Here is an 18,110-nt window from a genome sequence, read left to right as displayed (position 1 = left end):
TGCATCCCTGTAGTCCCTCCACTTCGGGTGGCTGAAACAGGAGGATCGCAAATTTGAGCCCAATCTGGGCAATTTAGCGATTTAACAGGACACTGTCTCAAAATAAAAAGACCTGAGAATGCAGTTCGCTACGAAAACCCTAGGTTCAATCCACATTACTGGAAAAAGCAAAAACTGTAATGAGTGGGCCAGATGTGGTGAGGATCATCTATAAAGCACTGAAAATCTTAAATATGACCCACGTATCAGATGACATCGGTAGCAATGTCAGTTTCTCATGGAGCTGTGGTTCTCTGGAGAATACTTCTGTTCATAGGCAAGGCATTTGCACGTGATTAGGGGTAAAGTTGCAGAGATGGAGAGCAGAGGGGTAGACTTGCTAAGGACCAGTGACTGGATGCAGTCTGTGGACGTCAGGATAGAAGGTTGGGCTGGAGTGCAGTGAGAGCTTTGGTGGGAAACGCTACACTGCGTGTTGCAGAGCAAGGAATTAGTCTGAGACTAAATCCTGGTCTGCTAGGAATGAGGTGGTGACTCGGGAGAGCCATACTAACTGCAGAAGGGGGAGCGGTCATTCTGCACACACGGCCATTTGGTGAGAGGTTTGAGGCCAAGGGGGAAGGCAGAACTGCTCTCTAGCTGTGAGTTAAACAATTGTGCACGTGGCTTTTTTGTTGTTGTTGTTTTTGTTTTTTGTCTTTTTGCTTTTTGTCGGTACCGGGATCGAACTCACGACTGCCTGTTGCAAGGCAGGCGCTTATGCCGCTGAGCTAAATCCCCAGCCCCTGTGCATGTGTTTTAAAACCTGGTTGCAACTCTGGACACAGCTCAGTGCAGCTTCCTAGCCAGTGAGCAGAAGTGACAGCCTGATGGTGAGGAGAGGACTTAGTTCTGTATTCATAGTTCTGTTTCTACAACTCACCCTCTAGATCTCTTCATTTGCTTGAAGGTGCTGCTTTGTGTCCTGTAGAATAAAACCACACACCAACCATGGTGGCACATGCCTATAACCCCAGCACTCTGGGTGGCTAAGGCAGGAGGGTTTAAGGATTGAACCAAGTGTCTTTTTCTTGTTGCTGATACAAAATACCTAACATGCAAAACTAGAGGAGGAAAGACTTATGTTTTGACTTACAGTTTGTAGAGGTTTCATTTCATAGTTGGCTAGTTCCAAGGCAGAGTGGCGTGATAGAGGGGCATCACAGAGGAGGAACGGGCCATGGTAGGCAGCAGGCAGCAAAGGAGGAAGATACCAGGCAGCAAGCATAGCAGCCCTGCTTCCCTTATATTCTATCCAAGGATCCTCCCTCTTAGAGTGGATAATACACCCAGATGGGGCATCCTTAATCCTACTCAGAACTATGCCTAAGCAATCAGTGGTTTAAGCAATCACATCCTTGATTCCAGCATCACACACTCTAGATCCAGCCACTTTTGAAAAGCCCCACCCACGACTGCATGAGACATTAGGAAGACATCGAGACAGGAACCATAATATTCTGCCCCTGGCTGCCCTAAAGACTTGTACATTCCTTTATGCAAAAGGCATTTAGTCCATCTCCAAGAGTTGCCAAAGTCCTATCAATTTCTTTCTTTTTTTTTTTTTTTTTTTGTCTTTTTCCTTTTTATCGGTACCAGGGATCGAACTCACGACTGCCTGCTTGCAAGGCAGGCACTTATGCCGCTGAGCTAAACTTCCAGCCCCCAGTCCTATCAATTTCAACATTGCTGAAGAGTCCAAATCCAAAGTTTCCTCTGAAATTTAAGGCAAAGTCTTCGCTGACATCCTCTGTACAAAGGAAAAGAAAGTTAAACACTTTCAACACACAGTGGCACAAGATAAACATTCCCCCTGGGCATAGTGGCACACACCTGTAGTCCCAGCACGTGGAAAACTGAGTAGGAAGATTGCTGAGTTCAAGGACAGCCTGGACTATGTATCAAGACCCTGTCTCAAAAAAAAAAAAAAAAATCCCATTCCAAAAGGTACAAATAGAGAGATACAAAGGAATGGGGTCAAAGAAAATCCCAAAATCCAGCAGGGCAAACATCAAATCCTGTCATTCCACATCCTTCATCTGAGGAACTGTGTGGCAAGATGTGAACTTCAAAAGACTTGAGTGGCTCCGTCCCTATGGCACTTCCTGTAGTTGAAGACAACCGGGACCTTTAAAGCAATGTAGTATCAGTAGGAAAAGCTTCACCCAGGAACACTACAGTTGCCTTATTGGTCCGTGTCTCATCCTTGCATGAATGCTTTGTTCTTTTACTAGCCCGCTGTAATTGCCGTTACCGTTCCTGAAATCATCCACTACACCTCCCCATGCGCTGGCCAATAAAAATAGTGGTGAACCAGGGAGTCTTTGTTTTTGCTCATCCTGAGGCATTGACCTTTCCACCCCCTTTTCATGTATTACTAAATTTGTCTCCTATTTTATCCTTTCATCATATCCTTTGTACAGGCAGTTGGGGATCTTTGGCCAGGTCGCAGATACCTGGTATCAGGTATTTTGGCAGTTTAGTGAGTGAGACCCTGCCTCAGCCTCCTCAGTGCTGGGATTACAGGTGAGCGTCATCACACCCTCCTCTCCTGCTGGGTTATGACACACAGGAAGCCCCTCTACAGATGCAGCCCCTTGACCTTCCCAGCCTCAGAACTGTGAGAAAGGCATTTCTTTGTTTCTGGATTACCCAGTTCCTGGTATTTAGTAATAGCAGGACAAAGTGTCAACAGACTGACTCTTTATAGACAGGAGGGAGCCAGGCTGACCACAACTGCACACAGGTCTTGGGGGAGCACACCTGGCTGTGCATGGGGCTGGCACACAGTTCCAGGTCCCTAGTCTCCAGAGCTCCTAGCCTGTCAGAGAAGTCACAGAAGAAGGTTATGTGGGGGTAGGGATTTAGCTCAGTGGCACAAGTGCCTGCCTGGCAAGCACAAGGTCATGAATTCAATCCCTGGTACCAAAAAAAAAAAAAAAAAGATTCTGTGATAATTGTGATTTATTACAGAAGTAATACTGTGTAGCACCTGGTATCTTGGATAATTTTCTCGTTGCTGAGACAAAATACCCAATACACAAAGTTAAAGAGGAAAAGATTTATTAGCTTACAATTTGCAGAGGTTACCATTACAGTAGTCCATATAGAACCATTACAATTCACCGTTTGTCAACTTGGCAACTAGACACCTTTCTTTAAGCAAGTTTCCAGATACAAAGACATGTTTATTCATATCATTTCACAACTTGAACATTATAACACTGGTTTAATAATTCTTAAAAACCAGTATTAATTCTATCAACATTATATTACTTTAGAACCATAATGTTTTTTCCCTTGGCCCCCCAAAGACTCATGCACATCCCTTTATGGAGGACACATCCATCTGCAAAAGTTGCTAGAGTCCTAACAGTTTCAACATTCTGAAAAGCTCAAGTCCCAAGTCTTAAGATGTAAGGAAAACTCTTAGCTACAAGCCCCTGTGCAAATGAAAAGTTAAACACTTTCAACATTCAATGCCACAGGCTAATCATTTTCATTCCAAAAGATACAAATGGGGGATACAAAGGATTAGGACCAAAGCAAGCCCAAAATGCAGCAGAGAAAATAAAGTCCTGTAGTTTCACATCCAGCGTCTGAAGCAATCTGTAGCAAATCATGAGCTCCAAATGACTTGAGTGGACTCCACCCCTATGGCATTTGCAGTGGTTTCTCTGTAAGGCTGCTTTGTTTCCTCCTTGCAACTTTCCTTAGATGATCCACAATCCTAGCTTCTCAAACGTCAGGGGTCTCCACTGCACCTTCAACTTCACACTCACAGCTCCACACACTGCTCTCTGGGGCACATTTTCTGGCCTCCCAGGCCTTCTTCTGAAATCTGGGTGGACGCCTTCCTAACCCCACAACTCTTCTATTCTGCATGTATTTCAAACCAGCATCGTGTGGATTATGCCTCGGTTTTTTGCCAGCTGGAGCAGTAGCCAGGCTTTCCTCTCTCTTGGCTACAGTAGTTGAGTGCCTGGATTGCTGGACACTGAATCCAGTTCTAAGGAGCAAATTTTTTATGCTGCCACCATTCTTAAACACATCATGGCCACTGCTATTCTGGAAGGCTTTCTCCTCAAAAAAAGACTTTCACTTTTGCAGTTTTGAGGCTGCAAAGGGTGGGGTTTGCTGCTTCTTGTGAAACCCTCAGACCTCTTTTATATCCTCTTGTTCCTTCCCAGCAATTGGGAAGGAATCCTCCACTCTATGTTTATAGTCCAGAGCTTTACTGGAGTTTCCTTTCTGGTCAAACTCATAGTTTAAGTCATCCTGATGGTCTCTTTGCTCTTGATTTTCAACATAGATCTTATTAAAAGCCCCCAACAATAACTATCCCGACACTTCAACATTCAGCTGCCTTGAAATTTCTTTTGCCAGATTAATTAGTCTGCTATCCTTCATCTCAGTCTTAGGCAAAATCTCCAAACATGAAAAAAATGCAGACAAACTTTCTGCCAAGCCATAACATACATCATCTGGACTCCAACAACTAATGCAGTCGTTCTTCCCAGCAGAAACCTCCTGAGCCTGGACTTGGCTGGTTTTCTGGTTTTTCAGCTCTGATCAGAATGTTCCATACAGAACAGCCTAAGCCATTCCAGCTCTTCTCTTTCACATGACATCTCTGAACTCTTCCTACAAGCCATTTGCAAAGGCTCTTGAACCACATGGTCAGGTTAGTTATAGCAATGATTCCACTCCTGGTATCAAATTCTACCTGGTGCCCAAAATTAAGGAAGAATAGGATTATTTAGTTCGCAGTTTGTGGAGGTTTCAGTCTGTAATCAGCTGGCTCCAAGGAAGGGTGGTGTGGCAGAGAGGAACAACTCATGGCAGCAGAAGACAGCAAAAGCAACAAGAGCATAACGGGAGAGCAAGCCTCTTTTCCTCCCTTATATGGTAAGCATGCTCCCCCCGCCCTTGTCCCTCCAGGGCCACTGTAGCACTCACAATCTCCTGCCCTCCTCTTGCAGAGGCTGAGGATATTTACAAAGCAAGAACCTGTTCCTTGCTGAATTGCTTCATTAAAATTCTAAACTTCTCAGGTTGACACAGTGTAGTACCCGTTACACCTGGTGTATTAATTTTTTTTGTCTTTTTCGATACCAGGGATTGAACTCACAACCACACACTTGCAAGGAAGGTGCTTATGCCGCTGAGCTAAATCCCCAGCCCCGGGTGTATTAAATTTTTAGTGCACATAAAATCAAGAGTCCATACATTCACTGATTTTTCTTTTTCTTTTTTTCCTTTATTTCATTTCTGTGGTGCAGTAAATTGAACATAGGGCCTTCACACTGAACTAGCCTCACTGCTCTTTTAAAATTTTGAGACAGAGTTTACTAAATCACTCAGTTGCCCAGGCTGCACTCGGACTTGCCATCCTCCTGACTCAGCCTCCCAAGCAGCTTGGCTATGTGAGTTAGATCCAGAGGAGCAGCAGAAGCCCTTGTTCTGGGGGAGGGGGGTGCCTTGCCAGGCCACCCTGGCAGTGCTTCAGGGCTGTAGGAAGCAAGGCTAGGAGGGTAGAGCCCTCCCATGCTACAGCCCTCATCCAAGACCTGGGACTTAAAGTGCTGGCTCAGCCACCTAGGAGGAGTGTGGGGAGCCTGTGAGCTGGTTCATTAAAGCCAGGCTTGATGGCAGCCCACAGGTAACGAGCCTGAGGTGCCAGGACTCCCTGGCAAGTGAAGGAAGTCTATGTTGACAGTGCTGGGTTGGCTTTATTATGTGCAGCCTTCTTAGTACCCCAGCTACATACTTAGGAGGCTCCAAAGCACTCCCTTTGCTAAGCTGTTAAGTCCTTGGTGACAGCCACCAGCATCATCGCCTTGCTCTGGCGACTGCAGCCCCTGGATGAAAGATGGAACTGGGTTCCCTGATTTCAGGGACAACTGTGGCATCGGGGGCTTTTGGGGGTGCAGGGCCCAGGGCCCAGACTGTAGTGCCCAACATCAAGGACAAAGCAAACCGGGGTGCAACTCAGTGTACAACATCCCCCCTCCCCCGCACAATGATGCCTTGCATACTCTCCCCAGCACTGGCAAAAATAAAGGTCACAAGGACAAATGATCATGAGGGCGGAGGTGCAGCCCCCTCCTGCCAGGTGTGCTCGGGGACCTGTGTGTAAGTGGCCCTGGCGTAGGGCATGGAAGCTCAGGTTCTGCCAGTCACCTGCTGTCAGGCTGACCTAGTGTCCCAGTCACCGTTCCCATGGTGACTGCCGCCTGGAGGGACACAGTTTTGCTGTACAGTTTAGGATGACTCTGCTGTCTCCTCCCAGGGTGCCATCGTCCGTGGGCTCACAGAATGCTGGCCCTGTCACTGTGAAGTGGACATCGGTAACCTCCATCTGGGGCATACATGCTCCAACCAAGGACGTGTACAGATGACAAATCCCTGACCCATGTCCTGGAAGCAGCCAGCTGGCTGTGGGCAGGCCTCATTAGGATATAGCTGGAAAACTATACCCTGGAAGGTCAAGTGTTACCGTTCAGGATGCAAAACATTTTAATTTAATCTTTTGGGTTTTTTGAGACAAGGTTCTCACTATGCAGTTCAGGTTGATCTTGAACTCACTATGTAGCCCAGGCCAGCCTTGAACTTGCAGCATTCCTCCTGCCTCAGTTTCCTGAGTGGAATGCTGGGATTATAGATGTGTACCACTGTGCCTAGAAATATATATTTTAAAATCATGACCAAAATGACCAAGAAGCAAGCAGTCAAACAAGATATCATGACCAAAGTCCCTCCAAATCCAACCTCCTCACTCCCACTGGGTCCCACAAGGCCGAGTTATGCCCAGGGACTTCCAAAGACAGGAGGGGCACCTGCCAGGCTCAGACAGGGGGACAGTGAGGCCCAAGAGTCTGTGTTCCCATTCTCCTCCATGCGTGGGTCACAGCACACCAATCACTGGAAGATCACAGTTCCCTATGGCTTCGGGTCCCATAGCGGCTTCTTCGTGAGCCTGTGCCTTCTCTGTACCCTGCCCACATCTTTATAAACAGCTCTTTCTCCAGCTCCCTTCAAATTGCCCATCCGTTTCCCTGCTAAGACCCAGAACATGCAGCATGTGTTTTAGTTAGGATCCGTTTTAGCAGTTAGCAACAGAAAACCCAGAATAACAGCAGCTTACATAAAAGAGCTGGTGTCTTTCTCTTGCCCAAGAAAACGGGTATGAAGGAACCCTGGTCGGCACAACAGCTACTGGAACAGCAGATCCGACAGCAGATCCATGGAGCCGAGGCGCCATCCTGAACCATACAATCAGTGATGTCCCTGAGCCACATCCGCAGAGTCCGGTCTTCTGGCTGCTGTTCCCAGCTGTGACTGTCAGGCTGCTCTGGCGGAGTCTACACTGGCAATCTGTCCTTGCAGTCAGCTTGGACAGATTTTTCCAGAAACTCTTCAGCTGCCCTTACAGGAGCCTTGCAGATTCATGCTCCTCTCACAGAAGGTCACAAACAGCTAAACCCCCAGAGCTGGCAGGAAATTCCACCCTGCAGTCGGACCAGCTTCTCCTTCCCACATGGCCACGGGATTTCTGCTTCGGCTGTGGTTAATACGCCGCTGATACAGCACATACTTCTGGGCCCCATCTTTGGACCTTTAGAAGGTTCCCCTGTCTGATTTAAGCCCTTTTTCAATTCTTTTCTTAAAATCCATCTTACTCAAAGATAAAAAGGGAAAAGAAGGAGAAGAAGAGGAGGAGGAGGAGGAAGAAGAAAACTACAACAAAATTTCAAAGCATGTCAGTTGGGAACAACAGTAGTACATACATTGTGCAGTGTCATCTCCAAGTCATTCACCCAGAGCACAAGACATCTGCCTTCAAGTGTTCAGGCAATACCAGCACAAATCTTTCTCTTCAAGGAACACAAAGAAATCAGTAGTATAACTATCTTTATTTTTATATACATATGCATACAATATACATGTGTTTTTTTGTTCAGCTTCTCACACTAATAAAGCAATACAATGTTTATACATGTGTGTCTTATTTCACTGAGTATGTTCTCAAGGTGCATCCATTTACCTATAAAATGTCCAGTTTATTTATGACTGAGTAGTACTCCATTGTATAAAAATACCACATCTTTTTTGCCCATCCCTCAGTCGCAGGGCATTTAGGTTGTTTCCAAAATGTTGCTATCATAAACTGTGCTGCTATAAACATGGTGCATATATATCACTGTGGTATGATGCTTTTAATTCTTTAGGAAGATACCCAGAAAGGGAATAATAGCTGGGTTGACCTTCCTGAATTCTTATGAGTTTCCTTGCCTTCAATAAAAAAGACTTTTTTTTGGTCTTTTCGAGATAGGGTCTCACTATGCAGTTCAGGCTGGACTTGAGCTCACTTTGTAGCCCAAATTGGTCTCGAACTTGCAACAATCCTTGTGCCTCAGCCTCATGAGTGCTGGGATTATCAATGTGCACCACCACACCCAGCCTGGCTCTTATTTACTAATTCATTTGCACACTGGGGATTGAACCCAGGACTTCACACTGAGGTACATTCTTAACCCTTTCTGAGCTTGTACGTCTTTTTTTTTTGTTTGTTTGTTTTTTTTTTTTCAATACCAGGGATCAAGCTCACGACCTCACGCTTGCCAGGCAGGCACTTAGGCCTCTGAGCTAAATCCCCGGCTTTCTTAGCCTTTTTTAAGCAGTTGGGTTTTTTTTTTTTTTTTTTTTTTTCCGAGACAAGAGAACCGCTAAATTGCCAGATTTCCCAAACTAGGTTTGAACACGTGATTTTCCTGTCACAGCCTCCTGTGCACTGGGATTATAGGCTTCCACCACAACGCTTGGCTCAGTTCACTGTAATCTCTTGGAATCACTGCCTCCTGAGCCCCACTCCCAGTGCCAGCCGCTGAGATTTCCATTTGGTAAATGATGGACGATGCCATCGATGTCTCAGTGCGCATGTGCCAACCTATTGGGCTCTGGGTGCAGTCCCAGATGACGTGGTGAGAGCAGCAACTTCTGAAGCAGGGCACACAGCTGCGTTTCTGTCATTTCCCGGCTCCTCTCCTGTGAGGTTTATCTCGGGTGAATAAGGGTATAGTTTTGGGGAGGGGAGATGCAGTGCCCAGGCCTTGAGACCAGAGCTCAGGGGAGGGCTCTCTAGGAACCTTAGGACAGAGGGACATTTCCCAGGCAGGCCTGGAATGCCTCCAAGTCCTGCAATCCCTGCACTCTAGGAGGCTGAGGCAGGGTAGCAAGTTCCAGCCCAGCCTCGGGGACTTAGTAATTTAGCAAGACCCTGTCTGAAAATAATAACAAAGAATAAGGGACCAGAATGTAGTTCAGTGCAGAAGCTCTGGGTTCAACCCCCAATACTTTTTTTTTTTTGGTCTTTTTCCTTTTTATCGGTACCAGGGATCGAACTCAGGACCGCCTGCTTGCAAGGCAGGTGCTTATGCCACTGAGCTAAATCCCCAGCCCCCAACCCCCAATACTTTAAAAAAAAAAAAAAGAAAGAAAAAAAAGACAGCAAGCAAGCTCGAAGCACCCAGGCTGGGCAGGGTGGAGCTGGACACATCACTGAGCACCAGGCAGCTGGGTACAGAGCCTGGCCTTGCTGTCCAAAGAAGGACCTGAGACCCTGGGCGGCCAGAGGGCCTTCCCATCTGTGATGTGGTCCCACAAGAGTCGTTAGGACACCTGCCTCCCCTCCCTGCGGGTCCCCGTGGCTGCGCACCTGGCCTTGGTAGCCTGGGAACTCGGGGAGCCCACAGCCTCCAGGCGCCGTGAGGGGGAGCAATGAGGGGGAGCAAAGTGCCTGGGGCTAGGGATGAGGCTGACACTGGAGTAAGCAGCTCTGGAAGCCGGGGAGAAACAAGTCTGTCCGTATAAAAGACTCCATGCAGTAAGGAAGGGCTCAGCAGTAACGGGTCAGGAAGGGTTACTCAGTAAACAAGTGATGAGCTCTTGGGGAAAAAGTGTGTCTCACCAGGCTGGCTCTGAAATCATCATCATCATCATAGCCCAGGGTGGGCCTTGAAATCATGACCTCCCGCCTCAGCCTCCCAAGTACTTGAATTACAGGCATGTGCCACCATGCCTGGCTAACAACTTTATTTTAAAAAGGGGGTTGAAGCTGGGCATGGTGGTTACACCTGTAAGCCTAGCACTCAAGAGATTGAGGCAGGAGGATCACAAGTTCTAGCTCAGCCTTAGCAGTTCAGTAATGTAATGAGACCTTGTTTGAAAGAAAAAAAAGGGCAAAGGGCGGGGAGGGACAGTAGGGGAACTGGGGGTGTAGCTCAGTGTAAAGGACTTGGGTTCAATTTCTAATGCCACAAAAAAGAAAGGTTAAACGGGGCTTAGAACCCCGCAGCAGGAAGTTTCCTGAGTCCTTCTCTGACTGTAAGGCACCATCCAGGAGGGATCTGAGCCCTGGCACTGTCCCCTGCCTGTTGCACCTTAGGGACCCTGGGTTGTCACCTATGGAACGAGGCGCGGTATTGGGGGCGGGTGGATGCAGAACTGATCTGAGACCAGCAGCTGGCAGGGGCCCGGCAGGCCTCACCCTCTGAGCTGCTCTTCAGAAGGGGAGCACTCTGCTCTCCGTGTGGGAGGCCTGCCCCTGGCCCCTGGGAGGGGTCTGGCTGGGCTGCGATAGGTTGGGGGTGGGAAACGGCTGGTGGCAAGCAGCTGGGGCGCAGCTGGCTGTGGGTGGCTCCTTGCAGGCTGCGCCTCCACCTGTGCCCAGCCGCCTCCCGTGGGGCATGGCGGGGACAGGGCTGCTGCTTCTCCTGGCTCTCGGGTGTCCAGCTCTGCCCACAGGTGAGCTCCCTTGAGTCCTCTTGGTGCTTTCTGGGCCTCCCCGGGTACAGGCAGGGTGCAGAGGCACAGAGCAAGATCCCTGGGATCGGGCTCACCAGGTGCCCGCCCTCTTCTCCGTCCAGGGCACCTGCCCTGCAGCAGTCCCAGTGGCCAGGCAGCCTTGGCACCACTGTGCAAAGCGGGGCACTGGGACAGACCCGAATTCACAGAGGTGGGGGCAGGGTGGGGCAGAGGCAGCCTGGCTGTGGTAGGTGATCTGAGCAGTGGGAGCAGGACGCAGTGGTCCTGGCTGTCAGCACTGCTCCCGGGGAGCCGGGGCCAAGGGGCTGGGAATCTCAAGGCCACTTCTTGCTTCCTTGGCCCCGTGGCCCAGTCGGGGTCCCCAGACCTCAGTACCTTGCCAGGGTGATAATCAGTCTCTCAAGGTCAAGGCCAGGCCACAGAGCTCCAGCGTCCCAGGGAGTGTGAGCAGCTGTGTGTGTGTGTGTGTGTGTGTGTGTGTGTGTGTGTGTGTGTGTGTTGCAGGGGACATGCTTGACCTCTGAGTCAGGGGTCATTTTCTTTCTTTCTTTCTTTCTCTCTCTCTCTCTCTCTCTCTCTCTCTCTCTTTCTCTTTCTTTTTTTCTTTTTTTTTGGTAACAGGGATGGAACTCATGACTGTGCACTTGCAAGGCAGGCGCTTATGCCACTGAGCTAACTCCTCAGCCCCCCTCTTCTTTTTAGGGGTCATGTTCATGAATTAGTAAATTTATTTATTTACCTATTTATTTGGTACTAAGGACTGAACCTAGAGCCTTCACATTGAGCTATGTCTCCAGCCTCCTCCACCACTTTTTTGAGACAAGGTCTCATAGTGTAGTTCAGGCTGTCCTTAAACTCACTGTGTAGCCCGGGTTGGCCTCAACCTCAGCAGTCCTCCTGCCTCAGCCTCCTACATATCGGGATTGCAGGGGTATATCACCACACTTGGCTTCCTTTTCTTTTTCACTTTATATTTATTTTCTGGTTTGTTTGTTTGAGCAGGGTCTCCCTGTGTAGTTCAGGCTGGCTTTGAACTCATTATGGAACCCAAGCTGGTCTCAAACTTGCAGTAACCCTGCCTCAGCCCCCTCAAGTGCTGGGATCACAGGCGTATGTCACCATGCCTGGCTTCCTTTTCTCTTCTACTTTGAGACAAGATTTTTGCTAAATTGCCCAAGTGAGCTCAAACTTGTGATCCTCCTGGCTCAGCCTCCCAGAGTACTGGAATTTTAGGTATGTGCCATTGCAACCAGATTCATGGGATCTCCTTGATCCCAGCTGGCCTGAGGTGTGTCCCAAATACCCTCTTGGTGGCACAGATGGGCTGGGTCAAGCCCAAAGCAAGAGGCCTGAGATGCAGCAAGGAAGAAGCTAGGGTGAGGAAACGCAATCCTGGCGGGCTGCACAGAGGCGGAGAGGCAGCTCTCGGCTCTTTCTGTACAGCTGAAGAGGCTCAGGAAGCTGGAGGTCCAGGCCTCACTCCTAGCTTTCTATTTCCATTCTTTGCCTTAGTGACAGTAATATCAAGAACATAGTTTGAGGCATGGCGTGGGCCCATAACCCAAGGTTCCAGGGAGGCTGAAACAGGAGGATCATGATACTGAGGCCAGTCTGGGCAACATTCTAAGACCCCATCTGAAAAAAAAGGCAGGAGTTCGGAGAGAATGTAGCTCAGCAGGAAAGCACTTGTCCTGCATTCAATCCCCAAAACTACAAAAAAAAAAAAAGGAAGGAAAAATAAATAATACTGAAACTTACCTGCCAAGGCATTTGGTATTTATGGACTTTTCAAAAGTAGTTCTATGGGGCTGGTGTTGCTAACTGAGCTATCGAGGGACAGAGGGCACCCCTGAGTCCCAGCCCTTTCAGGAGCCACGTCCTTAGTTTCATCAGTAGAACCCAAGGCAGAGTCACAGGCAGGCTTCCAGGGAAGGCCCGTGGGATCCAGAGTCACAGAGTCCAAACCCTCACTGGCCACCTCCCCGCCGTGGTCCTAGCTTGGCTATGTGCCCCTCAGTCTCTGAGAGGTCCCCATCACCACCTCCCCACAGTTCCCAGTGTCCTGAGCAGGTCCTCAGCCTGGCTGTGCAGAACTCAGGCTGCGAATTTGTAGATGGTTCAAAAATCCAGATATTCCAAATATAACGTTTCGTTATGTCTTAGACATGTCATCTTCACTGAAAAGAATAAGACTGAAAACACAGGACTGCTCTGAAAACCGTCAGTGCTGTATGACTTTTATTTTTAAATTATGAGACATTAGATCTCAACTTTGGGTGAATTGTGTGGGGTGTGGCTCAGGTACAAACAAAACCACCTTTTAAAAGGGGTCAGTGGGGGGATGGGGATTTAGCTCAGTGGCATAAGCACATGCCTTGCAAGTGTGTGGTCGTGGGTTCGATCCCTGGTACCGATAGAGACAAAAAAAAAAAAAAAAAATGGGTCAGTGGCTGAAAGCCATGTTGCACTCCCAAGGCCTTGGGTCCCATCCCTGGCACCACACGCACCCCATACAGAATCAGCACACCCTGAAAACACAGTCCCGGAAGGAAGAACTGGGAGGAAGAGCACAGGCTCCTGTGTGCTCCACCCAGACTGACAAATGTCAGCGTCTGGTCATGTTTGAATCAGATCTGTTTTCAGAGAAGAAAAGTCACTGATGTGTTTGATATTTTTGCTCTGATTCCAGGACCTGCCTCCTATCCTTCCTCTCCACAAGTGACTGCTGTCCCCAGGCCACCAGCACACGGTATTATGAGCTTTGTTCACACACCTGCTGTCTCTCCCACACAACTGGGGTCCTCAAGGACAGCGACCATGTCTTGTTATGTTCCCAGTACATGGCATAGAAAGGAGCTTGGAGAATATAGACAGGTGGACAGAAGGACGGACAAATGCAGCCAGGCACATGTTTGTAATCCTGGCTTTAGGAGACTGAAGCAGGAGGATCACCACAAGTCTGAGACCAACCTGGGCTATATAGCAAGACCTTGTCTCAAAAACCAAGGCGTTTTGGCACACTCCTGTAATCCCAGCACTGGGGAGGCTGAGGCAGGAGGATCATTGCAAGTTCGAGATCAACCTGGGCTACAAAGTGAGCCCAAGGCCTGAACTGCATAGTGAGATCCTTTCTCAAAAAGACAAAAACAAAATAAAACACAAGACAGATGGGTGGACAGACAGGATGGAGAGACGTTATGCACAGGTGGAGGTAGGAAGAATGGATAGACGATGGAAGATAGAGGATCAAAGAAGCAAGGGATGGGTGAGTGGATGGCGATGGAGGACAGATAGAAAGACAGACAGGAGCCCTTGCCCACTTGAGGTGCGGCTGAGGGAGGCGTGCTGAGCCGGCGGCGACGCTGTGTGCACCCCTGCAGGTGCGGTCACCGCCGCCTTCCCGTCCCTGGCCCCGCCGGTGACGCTGCTGGTGGCCGGGCAGCGGCGCACGCTGGTGGTCTGCCTGGTCCTGGACGTCGCGGCCCCCGGCCCGGACAGCCCCGTCTGGTTCTCCGCCGGCAACGGCAGCGCCCTGGACGCCTTCACCTACGGCCCGGCTCCGGGCACTGACGGCACCTGGACCGCGCTGGCCCAGCTGTCCCTGCCCGCAGAGGACTCGGCAGCCTGGGAGTCCCTGGTGTGCCACGCGGAGCCCGGGCCCGGGAGCCCGCGCCGCAGCACGCAGCCCCTCCGGCTGGCAGGTGGGGGCGCCGCTGAGCCGCGCGCCGGGGTGGGGGAGCAGCGGGGGGGCGGGTCCTCGCGGGCATCCGGTGCCCTGGGAGCCCACACCCCGCCTGGCACGCCGGGTGGGGCGCCTGGCCCCGGCTCCCGGGCACTGACCCACCTCCCTCCCCTTGGCCGGCAGGAGCAGCCCCTCGCGCTGGGACCTGCGTCCAGGAGCCTCCGGGTGGTGAGTACCAGGGCCCGGCTGGGAGCCAGAGTGGGCCGGGACCACGGCTGGAGCAGGAACCTGCTGCTGGGTCCCAGGATCCCGACCCAGGGCAGGGCCTCAGTCTCCCCTAGGATCAGATGAGGGGGTGGGTCCTCTCTCCCCAGCCTCATCCAGCACAGGCGAGCGAAAGCGGAGTAGCACTAACATCCCCAGCCTCTTAAAATATTTCTATATTTGGGCTGGGGATTTAGCTCAGTGGCATCAGCGCCTGCCTGGCAAGTGCGAGGTCGTGAGTTCAATCCCCAGCACCAAAAAAAAAAAAAAAGAAAGAAAAGAAAAAGAAAAAAAAAAGAAAAGGAATTTGCAGTCCTCCTGCCTCAGCCTCCCATAGTGCTGTGGAGTTTGTTTCTTGAGCAAATAAAGAAGTCTGGGCTGGTTACGGTGGGTGTCAGATGCTAATCCTTCCCATGAGTGCAGGGAAGGCCCTCCGAGGACACCAGCAAGGGCCCCCGGGTGGAGGGGACAGAGAAGTCATTCAAGGCCACGGCAGAGGAGGGCCCCAGCTGCTCTTCCAGTCCTCCCTGCTCCTTCCTGTGCAGGGTACCAGGCCCAGGGCCTGTGGCTGGCGGCCCTGAGGCTGCTGCTCTTCAAGCTGCTGCTCGGCGATGTGCTCCTGACCTGCACCCGCCTGCCTTGGCCTCCTGCAGGCACTGGCAGCTACCATCCTGGCGCCGGGCTGCAGTGACCAAGGGACTCCTGAAGGGGCACCTGCCACCCAGGTCAGAAGGGGACCCACTCTGCCCATAGGGCCCAGCCCGCTGCTCAGGACACCCTTGGGATTTCTTTCCCAAGACTAAGAGCTTTGTTTAAAATTTGGATTCAGGTTCTTGCTAAGTACGACAGACTGGCCTTGAACTTGCAATCTTCCTGCCTCAGCCTCTAGTACTGGGATTGCAGATGTGCACCACCACATCACCCAGCTCTGAGCATTTTGTAATATGTGACCTGCCTCCTCCAGTTGACTGAGTTTCCTGGGACTGAGTCTGCCTCCTCCTTCAGACTGAGGGCTTCGGGAAGATGAAAACTGTATCTGCTCTTCACATTAAGAGTCCTGGTTAGCTTGGATCTGCCCAGGCCCCGGGGATTCCAGGGGCAGAGAATTGAGCACAATTAAAGAATCTACATGACATAAGAAAATGAAAATACCATGAGTTCCATCCCTAGTACAAAAAAGAAAAAAGAAAATATGCTTAAACATAATTTTAAATGGTCAATATTTAATTGTGTGAGGCAGAGCAGGAATTGGGCAGAGTTAGAGGCACAGGACTCTGGGGGGGCTCCCTGGAGGAGGTAGCTTCCTAAGCACAAGAAGCTGGAGATGCAGGGAAGGGCTCAGGCCAGAAGAAGCTGCCGATCTCTGTCTTCCCACAGTCAGGTGCTTGGCCAGGCCTCCCTGATCTGACCCAAGTTGTGAAGAGCAGGCGGGGAACCAAGAGCCTGGGGAGGGTGCTGGGCTCGAGTTGGGTCTGCACTCAATGGAAGGAACAGGACCTGGAGCTGGGAAACAGGTTCAGCCCAAGGCTCAGAGTACCAGGCAGTGATGCCACATCTGTGCACTGTTAATCAAACCAGGGCCTTTATTCACTTGACAAATATTCATCAAGCATCAACTTCGATCCAGACAATAAAGAGACTGGTTTGCTTTGGTTTTGCTGTGTTTCCTAAAGAGGTTTTGATTTTTGAGGTTGTGTTATGTTGTTCTGTTTAGTGCTGAGGATTGAACGTAGGGCCTTTACACCAAGCTGAAAGCCCAGATCTTTTTTAAAAATTTTTAAAATTTATTTTTAAGTTTAAGATAGGGTCTTGCTAAATCACCAGTCTGCTCAGGGTGGTGAGCAGACTTCAATTTGCAACCCTCTTGCCTCAGCCTCCTAGAGACTGGAATTACAGGCCTGTACCACCATACTTAGCTCTTATTTCTTTATTTTTTTTGTTTTGTTTTGTCTTTTTTCGTTTTTATCAGTACCAGGAATCGAACTCACGACTGCCTGCTTGCAAGGCAGGCGCTTATGCCGCTGAGCTAAATCCCCAGCCCCTATTTATTTTTGAGACAAGCTCACTCAAGCTGGCCTTGAACTCACTATGTAGCCCATGCTTGTGGTGATCCTCTTGCCTCAGCTCCCCAGGTGATGGGACTGCAGGTGTGCGCCAGAGCACTTGGCTGTAATGAAGATTGTTGCATTGATGGATTATGAAGTTCGCACAGTGACATCTGATCTGTGTGTCCCATGTCCTCAGAGCTGCCTGGAAATGCAGCCTCTCCCCAGGGATTCTCTCAGTATCCTCTGGGCACTGCAGGACAGTCTAATGGTCATGTGAGGCAGGAAGTATGCCTCACTGTCCCCTGCTTGGTGGAAGTGACACCAGCTTCCCTGAGTTGGCATGTCCTCTCTTGATGACCCTTGCAGACTTTTCCTGCCTCTCTGTAGTCTTCAGAGTTAAGGGTCAAGGGGGCCCTACGGTTTCTGGGCCAGAGCCTCCCCTACCCCATGGGCCTGCTGCTCCCCGACATGGTGCAGGCTAGGGGGGACAGGGGCAGCTGTGGCTGTACTTCCTGGACTATGGTCCCTTCTGCCATTCAGGCCTAACTCTGAGTTCTTGGCCTCCAGCAAATTTATTGTGCCTCAGTGAATGTCTTCTCTGAGGCTTTTTGTCCATCCTTTTTGTCTCCCTGGGCCTTGGAAGTGACCTGTTTGGGTGCTGCAGACTCTTCCTGAGTCAGCCCTGCCTTCCCAGGGTAACTGGGACCAATACTTCGACCAGAAAATGATAAAGGCCTGGGCCTCAGTCCACCTGTGTCTTCCTAAATCGACAGAATAGCCACCTCCTGAGGGAGGAAACAAGGAAGTGGGGAACATTTTTGCTTTATGGGCAAAAGTACAGTTTGCAGAAGACTTCCCAGAGCAGCAGTCTGGTCTATGTGTGACCATGGAACTGAGCCTGGGAACCACCTGAGCCCTCTCGATGACACAGAGAGGGGACCTGCTCTCTGTCCTGGAACCAGCTGAGTAGCTGCTGCTGGGAGGCAGAAGGAAGGGACAATTGCACATCTGCCAGCCTCCTGCCTTCTGGGAGCTCAGATTCCAAAACATAAATAGGACAGTGAAGGGGGATGAGCTTACATTCTGCAAAGAAAATGCCTGAGCATTTTACCATCTGCTCCATAAGCTTTAATTTCCCCAGTGCTCCAACCACAAGCAGCCTGTGTCGCATAGCAACCAGGTGGACCTCCTGTGGTCAGGAACTGTGCTGGGGAGGAAGTTATGAATTTCCCACGAGGGCAAACGCAGGG

The 18,110-nt window shown here is 50.1% G+C and overlaps 1 protein-coding gene across 1 annotated transcript; it reads left to right on the top strand.

Moving 5' to 3' along the window:
- Window positions 1-14,097: 14,097 nt before the first annotated feature.
- On the top strand, window positions 14,098-16,465 carry Ptcra (pre T cell antigen receptor alpha). Its single transcript, XM_063239293.1, has 4 exons — window positions 14,098-14,131; window positions 14,217-14,615; window positions 15,358-15,537; window positions 15,642-16,465. The coding sequence occupies exons 1-3, from the start codon at window positions 14,098-14,100 to the stop codon at window positions 15,501-15,503; spliced, it is 579 nt and encodes a 192-aa protein (XP_063095363.1). The 3' UTR covers window positions 15,504-15,537; window positions 15,642-16,465.
- Window positions 16,466-18,110: the final 1,645 nt, after the last annotated feature.

This window comes from Cavia porcellus, unplaced genomic scaffold, assembly GCF_034190915.1.
Source record: "Cavia porcellus strain 051 isolate PalLab524CR breed Dunkin Hartley unplaced genomic scaffold, mCavPor4.1 scaffold_28, whole genome shotgun sequence".
Taxonomy (NCBI): Eukaryota; Metazoa; Chordata; class Mammalia; order Rodentia; family Caviidae; genus Cavia; species Cavia porcellus.
This window is presented reverse-complemented; position numbering and strand designations above follow the sequence as displayed.

What these genes read in the sequence shown, in the direction of transcription:
- Ptcra (XM_063239293.1), top strand. Translation starts at nt 14,098, where the DNA reads ATGGAAGATAGAGGATCAAAGAAGCAAGGGATGG. An exon ending in ATCAAAGAAGCAAGGGATGG is followed by an intron (nt 14,132 to 14,216) that starts GTGAGTGGATGG and finishes AGGCGTGCTGAG; the next exon opens with CCGGCGGCGACGCTGTGTGC. An exon ending in GGTGGGGGAGCAGCGGGGGG is followed by an intron (nt 14,616 to 15,357) that starts GCGGGTCCTCGC and finishes CTTCCTGTGCAG; the next exon opens with GGTACCAGGCCCAGGGCCTG.